At 54.3% G+C, this 13,787-nt stretch overlaps 1 protein-coding gene across 2 annotated transcripts; it reads left to right on the top strand.

The window, feature by feature from the left end:
• Nucleotides 1–3,193: 3,193 nt before the first annotated feature.
• On the top strand, nt 3,194–12,762 carry CD300LG (CD300 molecule like family member g). Of its 2 annotated transcripts, XM_059997442.1 has the most exons (7): nt 3,194–3,266; nt 4,223–4,549; nt 5,150–5,234; nt 5,925–6,037; nt 8,544–8,596; nt 11,443–11,544; nt 12,041–12,762. In XM_059997442.1, exons 1-7 carry the CDS (start codon nt 3,224–3,226, stop codon nt 12,152–12,154), a joined length of 837 nt encoding a protein of 278 aa, XP_059853425.1. In that variant the 5' UTR covers nt 3,194–3,223; the 3' UTR covers nt 12,155–12,762. The 2 variants fall into 2 exon arrangements, with proteins under 2 accessions (XP_059853425.1, XP_059853426.1); XM_059997443.1 differs by lacking the exon at nt 11,443–11,544.
• The last annotated feature ends 1,025 nt before the right edge of the window (nt 12,763–13,787 follow it).

The following is a 13,787-nucleotide window of genomic DNA, read 5'->3' as shown; positions in this document are numbered from 1 at the left end:
CTTATTTGATAGATGAATTGGAAGGAGGACAAGGCATGTGTCGCCCAGCCCTTTTTACTTCCCTTCCTCCTGGGAGCTGGCTTGCCTGCAGAGACTGTGTGTTCTGCACTGCCTGTGAATGCATAGTGTGCCTAGCTCTGAGGTTCGGGAGTAGAAAGCTCACTCTCCTACATCCAAAACCTGGTTACTGTACCTATGTAAACACAACTTACACTGTTTTTTTCCCCAAAGTTTCATGCATCATCTAAGGCAGTGGTTCTCAACCCAGAGTAATTTTGCCTCCCAGGGAAATATTTGACAACATCTAGAGAGACTTTTTTTTTTTTTTTTTTTTTGCGGTACACGGGCCTCTCACTGTTGTGGCGTCTCCCGTTGCGGAGCACAGGCTCCGGACGCGCAGGCTCAGCGGCCATGGCTCACGGGCCCAGCCGCTCCGCGGCATGTGGGATCTTCCCGGACCGGGGCACGAACCCGTGTCCCCTGCATCGGCAGGCGCACTCCCAACCACTGCACCACCAGGGAAGTCCCTGGAGGATCTATTTCTTACGGAGTCTTCAAACCTCACTCCTGGCTGGCGGGGGTGGAGGAAAAGGACCTCACAATACACATGAAGGCATCAGGGGTGTTGCACAGTACACCCCACACCCTCTTCATAAAAATAAAAATTGGAGTAACGCTTCCTTTACTCTCCCGAAATGGCAATCATCAATAATATGCCTTCTCACATACTCAGTTTTTAAAAATCACAATATAATGCCTGAGCTGTAATAGAGGGGGACAAAAATCGAAGGAAAACGATTTGTAACCAAATAACACATACTCAAAGTGTCGATGCTGAGGCCTCATGACACTAGAAAACACAATAAAGTGTCAGATGCTTGCCCCTGCTTATAACAAATAAGTTAGGATTTAAGAAAGCAAGAAGATCAGAAATTATTCTGTATAAGAACCAAAAAAATAAAAGAGCAGAGATATACTATTAAACACTAGAATAAACATTATTTTAATCTGTGTTTTTAAAACTGTGATTACCGGGACTTTCCTGGTGGTGCAGTGGTTAAGAATCCGCCTGCCAATGCAGGGAACACAGGTTCGAGCCCTCGTCCGGGAAGATCCCACATGCCGTGGAGCAACTAAGCCCATGCGCCACAACTACTGAGCCTGCGCTCTAGAGCCAAAGAGCCACAACTACTGAGCCCATGTGCCACAACTACTGAAGCCCGCGTGCCTGGAGTCTGTGCTCTGCAACAAGAGAAGCCACTGCAAGGAGAAGCCCGTGGGCCACAACGAAGAGTAGCCCCTGCTCGCCACAACTAGAGAAAGCCCGCGCGCAGCAACGAAGACCAAATGCAGCCTAAATTAATTTAAAAAAAAAAATGTGATTACCTTTTGTAGTCTGAGATAACAGAGTTTTCACCCATGTGAACCCCTGTCCCTGCCAATTGAATGCCAGCAGCGCCCCCCAAGCCGCCAACATTGTGAAATTCAAACATATCTCCCACATCACTCACACACACACACGCGCACACGCACACGCGTACACACACAATCTCCCCTCCCAGAACCACTGAGTTAATGCTTCAAATATTAGCCCAGCAAGTGGGTAAAAATTCCACCTGTACATATGGAAGTATATGCCAAAATATTAACAGTGGTTTTCTAAGAGAGGAGGAGAATAACAGGAAACGTTACCCTTTTTTTTTTAACATATCTGCACCGTGTAAAATTTTGCTTGCAACCGGTGTGACCTTTGCAATCAGAAGAAACAAACAGAACTATTTTGGAAAAACGGTATGTCAGGGCTCCCTCTAGTGTGCGTGTTTGTTCTATTCCTTTCAGGAAGGATTCAGTTCCGCGGTGGGAAGCCGCTAATTAACTTTTTAAAAGGCAAGACACCTCAGCGCGGCTCCCCAGCCTTTGTGCTCGGCCTGCTGGTGGCTCCAGGTACCCGGCTCAGCCCAGCCGGACAGCTTCCCTCACCCTCCGCCTGCACCGCCGCCCTGTGGCCCAGGGCGGTACTGCGCCCTCCGGGAGGCGATGGGGAGGAGAAGCAGTGGCGGCTGCCTGTGGACCCCCTAACTTCTGTACCATAAACCACTTGGCAGTCTGGTGAAGCTTATGCGCCACGCCTCAGAATAATGGTCTTTTTAAGCATATAAAATACTATACACATGCTTGAAAGAAAACCAATAATAAATGAAGTGGTTATCAAAATATAATTGTGTAATACTGTAATAAATGTGCTTTTTTTTTTTTTTTTTTTTTTTTTTGCGGTACGCGGGCCCCTCACTGTTGCGGCCCCTCCCGCCGCGGAGCACAGGCCCCGGACGCGCAGAACCAGCGGCCACAGCTCACGGGCCCAGCCGCTCCCGGACCGGGACACGAACCTGTGTCCCCTGTATCGGCAGGCGGACTCTCAACCACCGCGCCACCAGGGAAGCCCAAATGTGCTTTTTTTAAATTAGCACTTTAAATAACAATTCCAGTGGCAGATCTAATAACTAATGATTTTCCAAGTAGTGAGGTGCGTACACAGTATTTCAAGCTATCGGCGACAATTTGAACTCCTAGTGTCTGTGATTTTTTTTTTTTTTTTTTTTTGCGGTACGCGGGCCTCTCACTGTTGTGGCCCCTCCCGTTGCGGAGCACAGGCTCCGGACGCGCAGGCTCAGCGGCCATGGCTCACGGGCCCAGCCGCTCCGCGGCATGCGGGATCTTCCCGGACCGGGGCACGAACCCGTGTCCCCTGCATCGGCAGGCGGACTCTCAACCACTGCGCCACCCGGGAAGCCCCTAGTGTCTGTGATTTTTAATTGGTGACAGTCACGGCACTGCGAACACTACTCATCATACAAGGAAAAATAACTATTACGTAAAGTTTAGTGAAAAGTCAAGATGTACTATTTCCCCACCCAGATTCACGGACTCCTTGAATTCTACACACAGGCCCTCTGGGGTGCGCGGCCGGGGGCATGGTTAAGACCCCCTGAAAGGGCATGGGTTTGGGAGAAGCGCTCGGTGGGTTTTCGGGTGCGGGTCGCTGTGAACCAAGGGTAAGTATTGAAGGGATCAGCAGAGGCGCCTCCCCCGGCTGGGGGAGCCACACGGCCCCTCCCCTCCCTTCCTTCTCTCGATTATGCCTCTGGAGGAAGTTAAAGTCCCGCGTGGCCCGGAGAGGAACCCCCAGCTCCCGGCGTGCACTCCAGCTTGGCCAGCGCTCACCATGCGGCCCCTCGTCCTGCTGTGGGGCTGCCTCGTGCTCCCAGGTGAGATGGGGGGCGGGGATGGTGAGATGCGGGGCGGGGATGGAGGGATGTGGGGCTTATCCCCAACGTCCTTATTGCTTATTCTTATTGCCCGTTGGGTCTGCAAGAGAGGGACCTACTGAACCTACATTTCCTTGTGGGGGTGACCCAGCCCAGCCGCCTGATCCTTCCAGGCTTCACCCCTCCCCATTCGTCCTCAGCCCTCAGAGGGTGCGGGCATTTGCTGTTTCTGGAACCCAGAGCCAGGTCTTCCCCCAGACCTGTGGGCTCCAGACCCTTCATGTCCAAGTGGCTGTGAGAGTACCTTTACCTCTTTTATCTTCATTTCCTGACTCTGTGCCAGCCTGGGGACAGACAAGACACCCCTTATTTAATGTTGCCACATTAAACTCAGCAAATATTTCTTGAACCTCTGCTGTACCACTCACAACAGCCCCGAGAGATAAATTATCCTGTTTCATCAATTCACAAGCCTGCTTTTCTTTTTTTTCTTTCTTTCGTTTTTTAACCTTTTAACATAAAAAATTAGGATGCATCTTATAACTGATGTCAGTTGTTCAAATGACAGTTTTTTTTTCTTAATGTTTTATAAAATTATGGTGGCTCTTACATATGATAGCATCTTAATTCAATGAAATAGGACATTGTCATCATCTATAGGTGAGAAAACTCAGAGGGGTCAAGCAACTTCCCCAGGGTCACACAGCTACTAAGTAGCAGTGCTGGGATTCAAACTCTGGGCTGTATGAATCTAGATCTTCCCCATCACCAGGCTTCAATATGCCAGGTATAGGGAAACAGTAACAGTCCTGTCCCAAGACCCCCTCGGTGGCAGAGTGGAGTACCAGCTCCTACCAGGGCTGCCCCAAGAAGGGAGTGACTGAGGAAAGCCTTCTGGTCTTGATCCTGGTACTTGAATCAGGGAATTCCAACCTTCATCCCTGCTGTGGTTTCAGGTTATGAAGCCCTGGAGGGCCCGAAGGAGGTCAGCGGCTTTGAAGGTGACACCGTGTCCCTGCAGTGCACCTACGGGGAAGAGCTGAAGAAGTACAGGAAATACTGGTGCAGGGAGAGCGGGTTCTTGATCTCCCGCTGCTCTGGGACTGTCTACTCTGGAGAATATGGCCAGGAAGGCAGGGTGTCCGTCCACGACAACCCCCGGCAGCTCAGGTTTGAGGTCACCCTGAGGAACCTCACCCTGAAGGACGTGGGGCAGTACTGGTGTGGGGCCAAAAGAATGGGCTTCGATAAGACTTTCTCGGTTTCTTTGCTCGTCTTTCCAGGTAACAGATGTCCCTCCTTCCCTGGGAGGGGTTCAGGGTCATGGAGGTGGGGGCTGGAGCACGGCACCTCCCTACAATAAAGGACAGGCTGCAGCTCAAACGGGGGGAGCTGAGAGCCACGCACAGGTTTGGGGTGTTCCTGAGATATGACCTGCTTGCTCAAAATGGCTTCCTCAAGGCCTCTGTTTGAGGCGTAGCTGGGGAAGTTCTGAGAAATTGGTCCTGGGGAGATTAGGGTTCAGGGGTCAAGGGTCAGAGGTCTGGGAATGCTGGGAATCAAGGATCAGGGAAGGTGCTGAGGCATTGCTTTTGGACTTGTAGCTTCTGCTGGTCTCCACCTGACAGTCACCACAGCCAAGCTGGGGAAGACAGGGGCGGAGGTCTCTCCATTCACAGGGACCTCCCCATCCGAGCCTGCAGCAACCTCTCCGTATGCAGGGACCTCTCCTCACCCGGCAACCTCTCCATTTGCAAGGACCTCTTCTCACCCAGCAACCTCTCCGTACGCAGGGACCTCTCCGTATGCAGGGACCTCTCCGTATGCAGCAACCCTTCCAAATGCAGGGACCTCTCCTCACCCAGCAACCTCTCCTCCTGCAGGGATCTCCCGCCAAGCCACACGGCTAGACTCTACCTCCACAGAGGACACCAGTTTTGTCCCCATCAGAAGCAGCTCCAAGACCAGGTGAGCAGCTCCAACCAAGGCCACCTTTTCAGGTCATCCCTGAACCATAAGGTGCCCCTGAGCGAATAGGAATACAATACTCCTTCCTCTGGGGGAACACAGCTTCTTGACGTGGCCACAGACACGCAGAGAGGGCAGATTCAGCCCCCATCCCACCCCCTACCCAGCAGGGCCCTGGAGCAGTGAACGACCTACATTACGGGGGCCAGCAGCCCTTTTGCCTTGGACAGGCAGGCCCGCCCAAGGTGAAGGGTCCTCCATGGCCCCAGTCCCCACCTCGCTCCCCGCCCGGCTTCAGGGACAGCCACCCCAGTTCAGTAGTTCTTGTTTGTGCACTTTGCACTGGGCCCTGTGCTAAGCAGGAAACTGTAGACCAAACAATGTGATGTTTTCTTACCCAACTGGGATCCCAGCCGGAAGGACTGGCTCTTGGGTCTTTATATATAACTGCCCTCCATTGCTGGTGGCCAGGTAACTACTCACAGGTTCAGAGCCAGCTGAAAGTACCTCCTGGGGCTGGCGATGGGGGCTGAGGTCCCTTCCATTGGGACCAACAAGATGCTGTGGTCCCTGGTACCCTCTGACCCCCTTGGGAGGGATGAGGGATATGACTGGGACTCAGAATAAGAATGCCCAGTGTGCTGCCGACATCTGATGACAGCCACCAGTCTCCTTCCATCTCGTCCACAGGGTCTCCGTCCCGATGACCCGCATGTTGGCCCCAGTCCTGGTGCTGCTGGCCCTTCTGCTGGCCACAGGCCTGGCCGCCCTCGGCAGCTACATGCTCCAATGGAGGAAGAAAGGTGAGCAGTGTAGACGGGAGGGGTGAGAGGCTGTCAGCCAGGGGCCTCGCTGAGACCCGCAGTCCCCACCACCGCCCCAGAGAGACCTCGTGGGCCTCGGCGTATGCGTCCAAGACGTGGGCATCGGGAGCCCTGCTCCTCTTTTCTGAGGGACCCGCAGGGCCGTCCACACCAGGCACAAGCAATTCAAACGGGGGAGCAAGAGGCTGGGGGGCTCTCATCTTGCTCTGGTCTGTCCGACCAAGCTCATGAGCCACTTCTCTCCCTGTTGATCCCAGTGAATCCATGTCCAGTCTCTGTAGGTCCTGCTTCTTGTACGAGGACTGATTACAGGGGGAAGTGCAGGTCTGAGCACTTGAACTTGAGCAGGATGTGTGTATGGCCCCGCCCCTGCCACTGGGTCTCTAGAGGTGCTCAGCTCCTTTCAAGACTTGGCTTCAAATTCCAGCTCTGCCACTTTTTAGCTGTGAGACCTTGGGTAAGTCATCTAACTTCCCTGAGCCTCAGCTTCCTCAGATATATGCCCAACAGAAATAGAATAGAAGCCACACGTGTGATTTAAAATTCTCTGATAGTCACACGAGAAAAAGAAGAAACTAGTGAAGTTAATTCTAATGATACACTTTATTTAACATGATATATCCAAAACATTATCATTTCAACATGGAATCAATATAAAGATACTAATGAGGACTTCCCTGGTGGTGCAGTGGTTAAGAATCCGCCTGCCAATGCAGGGGACACGGGTTCGAGCCCTGGTCCAGGAAGATCCCACATGCCGCGGAGCAACTAAGCCCGTGTGCCACAACTACTGAGCCTGCGCTCTAGAGCCTGCAAGCCACAACTACTGAGCCCACGTGCCACAACTACTGAAGCCCACGTGCCTAGAGCCCGTGCTCCGCAACAAGAGAAGCCTCCGCAATGAGAAGCCCGCGCACCACAACCAAGAGTAGCCCCCGCTCACCACAACTAGAGAAAGCCCGCGCGCAGCAACGATGATCCAACGCAGCCAAAAGTAAATAAATAAATGAATAAATTTATTTTTTTAAAAAAAGATACTAATGACACACATTCTACGTTCATTTTTTCCAGTTGAGTCTTTCAACCCCAGTGTAATTCAGAGTAGTCACCTTTCTGGTGCTCAATGGCCGTGTGTAGCTCCTGTGGTGGATGGCACAGATTAAGAGAGTTTAACCGAAATAACGGTAATGGGAGCTGCCTTGTGCCCGGCACAGTGGTGTGGCTTATGTTCTTTTTATCTCCTTTAATCTCCTCAATACTGTCGAGTTAGGAACTACTTATTCAACACCTACAAATACCCCCAATTTACAGGGCAAGAAACTGAGGCACAGAGTGGTTAAGCAACTTGCCCTGGGTTTGTATAGCTGGAAAGTGGTAGAACCAGGAAGCCAACTTTGCAAATTGGCAGTGTTGTCCCAGCACTGGTGGCCATGGTGGGGAACGCTGGGCTTGCTATGTGACTCCCCTCTGTGTGGCCCCCAGGAAGAAATGTCAGCTTTGCCCACATCCCTAGGCCCCCTCAGAGGAGTCGGGAGGAACACACAGGGTGAGAACGTTCCCATCACAACCTCAGAGCCTCTTCGCACTTTGCCTCTCCAATTGTGGTCCCCAGCTGGCAGCAGCAACATCCCCGGGTAGCCTGTTAGCAACTCAGACTCTCAGGCCCCAACCTCAGCCTACTGAATTAGAATCTGCATTTGAGTAAAATTTCCCAAGGTCCTGTACACACACTGAGATTTAAGAAGCAATGACCTTGGCATACAGGATCACTTCCCTAGCCAGTTTCTGGCCCATGCGAGGGGATTTCCATGTACCAATCTCAAAAGTCCAGGTCATTGCCGAGGTGCTGGGGTTCTCGGGCCAGTCTGCTTGCCAGCTCCCTCTGGGAAGCCCCAGGTGCAAGGAACCCAGTCCACGTATGCGGGAGCAGCTGCAGACTACTCCCAGCTACTCCTGGCTTCAAGGTGCTCCTTCTGTTGCAGGAAGGGGGACCCCATCCAGGGCCCGAGAGTGGGCTCTTGTCTAACACTCAGAAATGAATTGTCTGAGGAGACACACTTGCTGACACAGCAAGAGACTTTATTGGGAAGGGGCGCCCGGGCAGAGGGCAGGAGGGTAAGGGAACCCAGGAGAACTGCTCTGCCACGTGGCTCGCAGTCTCAGGTTTTATGGGAATAGGGTTAGTTTCCGGGTTGTCTCTGGCCAATCATTCTGACTCAGGGTCCTTTCTGGTGGCCCACGCATCACTCACTCAAGATGGATTCCAGCAAGAAGGATTCTGGGAGGTTGGTAGGACATACGGACTGGAGTCTCCTCTCTCCTTTTGACCTTTCCCGAAGTCTTCCAGTTGGTGGTAGCTTGTTAGTTCCGCATTCCTTACCAGGACCTCCTGTTTAAGATACCTCGTGCGAGTGGTTACTAACAGGCCTGGCCAGGGTGGACGGTTTCAGTCAATGGTTCCCTTAACACTTCTGGTCTCTTTCAGCTCAACTGGCCACGGAGACACAGAGGAAGGAGAAGGTCCATCTCTCCCACTTGGTAAGGAAGGAGGCAAAGCCCACGCTCAGATCCCTCTGCGTCCGGCTCCCAGGCCCTGCCTCTCCGGCTCCCTGCCTGGTCCTCCACGGCTGACCTCAAGGCAGGACTTGCGTCCCACATCCAGGGAATCTGTGTGAGCCCCGAGATGAGCCCTTCGGGCTGCCCTCCTCACCCAGACTTCCCACCGGGTGCCAGTGGGGCTCTGCTCCAGGCCCAAGGCCCTCTTCCCATCCCCCCTTTTAGAATCAGAGAACATTGGAGCTGGTTCCACAGGGGGGGCTTTGATATCAGCTCGTCCAGCCTTTCTCTAAATTTGGTGCAAAATCCCTTACGAAACACCTTGGGGGGTGTGTGGGCGGCTATTAGAAATACACTCTCCTCGACATCGGTCCCAGCCAGAACCCCTTGGGGTGGGGGCCAGGAACCTGAAATTGAAACGCTGCCCTGGGGGATTCTGATAGCACCAATAGACTCTAGTCTGCTTTTGCAGAAGGGAGAACTGAGGCCCAGAAAGAGAAAGAGTCTTGCCCGAGGTCACACAGCAGGCGGTGGCCCAGATACAGAGCGGGTCCCAGAGCTCTCGACTCCCATCTCTCCTCTTTCCGGAACACCCTTCTCTGAGCTGTCGTTGGCTCTGAGACCAAGGTGGTGCAGCTACCTTGACACTCGGGCTGCGGGTGGTGCTCTGGAGACCGGGGGACAGAAAGAATGGGGGTCCCTGTGCCCATCACCCTGGAGAGAGGACGCTGCCCTGAGTCTACCTGCTGCTGGGCCCCTCCCTGACCCCTGCAGAGAGAGACCCTCTTCCCACACCAGCACTCCTACGGAGAGGGTCACTGCTTAGGAAACCGAAGCTTCATCTGCCTCGCCAACACCCCCGCCCCCAGCCTCTCCTTCCTCAGCTGTTTACTGAGAGGCCTCCACCCTGATTCCCTTAGACACTGGAGCAGGAAAGGGGGGCTGCCATTGCCTTCTTTCCTGGTGCCAGCAGGGACAAAACACTCAGGCCCGATCCCCCTAGGGAGGGGCTGCGGTGGGATGGGGTACTGGGCCTTCCTTCACTTAGGAAGCAGCTGTTGTTACCTCAGGAAGCTCAGCAGGACCAAAGGGGTGGACAGGAGTGAGGGAAAGGTCATGGAAACAGATGGAGGGGCTGCCAAGGCCACTGCCGGGGCCCTCCTCCTGGCTCGGTGTCCTGAGGCTAGCCCTGCCCCCAACTCCAGAAGAGGGGCTGGGCTCGGAGGGAGAACCGCCATGCCTTGCTGCCGTTTTTTCTAGTGCCTAGAAGTAGAGGCTCTCGTATAGATCTCGTATAGTCAACAACCCAGAAGATGCCTCCACGCTCACTGGAACAGTCCAGGGTCCACTGCGTGGGCAGAGGGACCGTTGAGAGATGCAGACGCCCCCCTGGACAGAGGGTAGTGGTCCTGGCCACAGCCTACATGTGCGGTTTGCTCTCTGTCCCCTGAGGTTCTTTCCTCAAATTCTGTCACCCTTGAGAAGGGGACGCTTCTGCAGCTGTTGGTGGTCAGCGGTCAGCAGTGGCTGGGTTTCGACCAAATCAGAAAGCTGTCAGTATGGGATTCATGGGAAATGGACCTGATGTCAGGAGTTCTCTGGCCCAACCCCAGCTCTGCCATGTCCTCCCCACAGGCAGGGCTGGGACGCACGAGGGCCGTGAGTGACAGCATTTGTGAATTCTCCCTCCCCCTCCCCTATTCCTTCAGGCCCTCATCCCCCTAGTCACATCTCACCTGAGGGATTCTGTTCTGACTCTTACCTTGTCCCCGTAAAACTGAAGGTGTCACCAGAGGTGGCTCAAACATCTACCTCTGCCCCCATGTCCCACACCTAGGGTATTGATAGAAGCAGGGGCCCAGTTAGTAGACAAGGGACACTGCCACAAAGAGAAGTGTGCAGGACGCCCTACCAGGAAGGCAGCATGGTGTAGGAAAGAGTCTGAGACCAAAGAATTACGGAGACAAGGCCCAGCTCCACCACTCACCAGCTGTGTGACATCCGGCAAGTTACATCACCTCTCTGAGCCTCGGCTTCCCCATCTCACGGGACTGTGGTGAGGAATGAGTGAGATGAGACCCCTCGTAGTTATCCAGAAAATGGGAGCTTCTTTCCTTGGCTTCGGTGCCTATCAGGCCAGGGGTTTGCTGGCCGGGCCACCTCAGGGCAGCTGTGCTGTTAGGAGACATGGCTGGGGGCCTTGGCCAGCTCCAGCCTCTGCTCTGCTCAGCTGCTGGGCAAGGGAGCAGGTGACAGAGGGGCCCGGCATTCTGACCTGAGGACCACGGGGGCAGCTGAGCCCAGGTCAGGAGACGGGCTTCCGCACTCGCTCTGGACTACCCACCTCTCTTCCCTGGGCCTCGGTTTTCTCATCTGATCAGGGAGGAATTGCTCAGACCCATGATCCCTAAAGAATTCTTCCTGTGCTCTTTGTTATTTGGTGAATCTTTGAGGTGTCCAACTTTGCTCTCTCTGGGCCTATTACAAAGAACCTGCAGCCTGCATGTTCTTCCTGCTTCAAGGATAGAAATAATCATCATGGAAACAAATTAATCATTCCAGGAGTTCCCAGTTGTTGAGTGATAAAAACATTATCAGAAATATTTATTATAACCCTAAGGGAAAACTTTCTATCCCCATTTTATAGCTTGGGAAGCTGGGCCTCAGAGAAGTTGGGTGGCTCACCTGAGGTCACACTGAGACATAGTGAATGGACCGCAAGGACTCTGACTGCAAAATCCACCCCCTGCCTTTCCCTCCTCCTGCTCTGGCTTGCGGACTATCCCTGCTGCCAAGAACAGGCCGTTCTGACTGAGTCTGTGTTTCAGCCACTGGGGAACAGCGGGGTCCCAGAGTATGCTGTGATCGACCTTGCAGGGCCCACTGGGCCTCCTGCCAGCCCCAATGTGGAGATCCGGTGCCTGAGCCAGGTGTGGACAGAGGGCTCTGGGGGTCTGGAGCGACCTAGCCTGGCTCCACTCAGACAATGCAAGGAAGTGGGGGAGGTCTCTGCCCTCAGCGTCCACCTACCTTCCGCATCACAGCCAGAGCTTAGACCATGTCACCCAGGAAGCCAGGGCTCCTGACCTCACATCCTCATTTCTTGTGATCCAGAAAATTCTTGAATAGCGTGGTGAGAGGGACAGCTTAAAGAGTTCTGAGCTGGCAGGATCCCCACGTCTGCAGCCACAACTGGGCCCGAGGCCATGAGGTTGATCTCCCAGGGAGTGGGGCCTGGTGTGTGCCGGGGGGGGGGGGGGGAATGAATCAAAGCCTGGGGGTTCTGGGAAAAAGGAGTGGTTAGTCCTGTGACCCCCAGACGGACAGGTCCAGAATGTGCAGAAAAGGCTGGGCTGGACCCAGCAGCTACCTGGAGACCCCCCCAAGCCGGGCTCTGCTTTTCAACCCCTACTGTTGTCTTTACAGACTTCAAAGGAAGACGAAGCCTCGTGGCAGACCCCTGAGGGAGACATGACCCCAGGCCCTCCCCTCCCCGTGTCTGGGGACGAGCCAGACTTTTCTAAGTTCATCTCAGTCTAGCCGCCTAACGCCCTCCGTGAATCTCTGGAAGGGCTGAATTTGCGCTGACTCGGATAAGTTTTCTGCTACGGCTTCAGAGTCCTCCTGCCAGAGTCCAGGGCTCTCCTCCACCCTCCCCAAGCTTTCCTCCTGCATGCCCCAGCTGACCCGGAACGCTTCGTCAGCGCTGGAGCCTGGAGTGGTGGCTTCACGGTTCCAGCTGGAGACGGGGACCTCCCCAAGATGGTCACATTCCTGGGCAAAGCGTGCAGCCGCTGGACCCTCAAGGGGCCAGGCAGGGCTCAGGGGGTCTGGTCCGAGTTTGTATCTGCTACAGGAGCTCCTCTGGGCCTGGGTGCCGAGCCACGGGCCGCTCCTAACTCCCCCTCCAGACCCCGCCTTCTCTTTCCTTCCTTCCATCCTCAGACGCAAGGTCAAGTTCTCCTACATAAGCTGGTGAGGAGGAGGGAGACTGCTGGGTTAGACGGGATTCTGATTTCTCAAAGCCGGGCTGGGAACCTCCTGCATCCCAGTCCTTCAGGAAGCTGGTTAAAAAGATAATTCCTGGGCCCCATCAAGAACTACTAAAACGGAACTTCCCTGGTGGTGCAGTGGTTAAGAATCTGCCTGCCAACACAGGGGACACAGGTTAGATCCCTGGTCCGGGAAGATCCCGCATGCCGTGGAGCAACTAAGCCCGTACGCCACAACTACTGAAGCCCATGCACGTAGAGCCCGTGCTCCACAACAAGAGAAGCCACCGCAATGAGAAGCCCATGCACCGCACCGAAGAGTAGGCCCCACTCACCGCAACTAGAGAAAGCCCGCGCACAGCAACGAAGCCAAAAATAATTTAAAAAAAAAAAAAAGAACTACGAAAACCATCTCTGAGGCTGGGCCTGGGACTCTGCATTTCTAAAAAGTGCACTGGTGATTCTAACTCTTGAGTTTGAGCACCAGTGGGCTGGTTGAGCTCTCAGGCCCCTCCAGTTTAGAGAGTCTACATTTGGTGTGTGGAGTCTCCCCCCTGCCCCCTATAGGGCCTGCTCTGCCCATGACACCATGACCCAGCTGGGGGCTTTCCTGGACCTGCCCGAGTCCAGTCCCAGGTCAAGTGCACATTGGAAGGGGTGAGCCCAGGACTGGCGGGGAGCGGTTGTCTTTCTGATCTCCCTACCTAGCCATGCATTCCAGGCTTTGGAAGGAGGATGGAAAAAAGCACGGCTCCTTCCTTGTCAAGAAAGGGTTGAGGGCTTCCCTGGTGGCACAGTGGTTGGGAGTCCGCCTGCCGATGCAGGCGACACGGGTTCGTGTCCCGGTCAGGGAAGATCCCACATGCCGCGGAGCGGCTGGGCCCATGAGCCATGGCCGCTGAGCCTGCACGTCCGGAGCCTGTGCTCCGCAACGGGAGAGGCCACAGCAGTGAGAGGCCCGTGTACCGCAAAAAAAAACAAAAAAAAGAAAAAGAAAGGGTTGACTACCTGTGGGTTCTGAGAGCTGGGGAGGGGGTAGGAAAACACAGGGTGCAGGTGGAGGTAGGTATCTAAAAGGGAGGAGGGAGGGGACAGGGCAGGACCCTAAGGGGAACCTGACGGTGACCTGGAGTTTGGTCCCCTGGAGTGGGCAGAGGGAAGGTAGAATAAAAGAACGACTG

The sequence above is a fragment of the Delphinus delphis genome, chromosome 19 (genome assembly GCF_949987515.2).
Source record: "Delphinus delphis chromosome 19, mDelDel1.2, whole genome shotgun sequence".
Lineage (NCBI taxonomy): Eukaryota > Metazoa > Chordata > Mammalia > Artiodactyla > Delphinidae > Delphinus > Delphinus delphis.
This window is presented reverse-complemented; position numbering and strand designations above follow the sequence as displayed.

Bases quoted from the DNA above. Each gene is read 5' to 3' on its own strand.
- CD300LG (XM_059997442.1), top strand. From the start codon at position 3,224: ATGCGGCCCCTCGTCCTGCTGTGGGGCTGCCTCGTGCTCCCAG. The intron at 6,038-8,543 runs GTGAGCAGTGTA...GGTCTCTTTCAG, and splicing joins GCTCCAATGGAGGAAGAAAG to CTCAACTGGCCACGGAGACA. The intron at 8,597-11,442 runs GTAAGGAAGGAG...TCTGTGTTTCAG, and splicing joins AGGTCCATCTCTCCCACTTG to CCACTGGGGAACAGCGGGGT.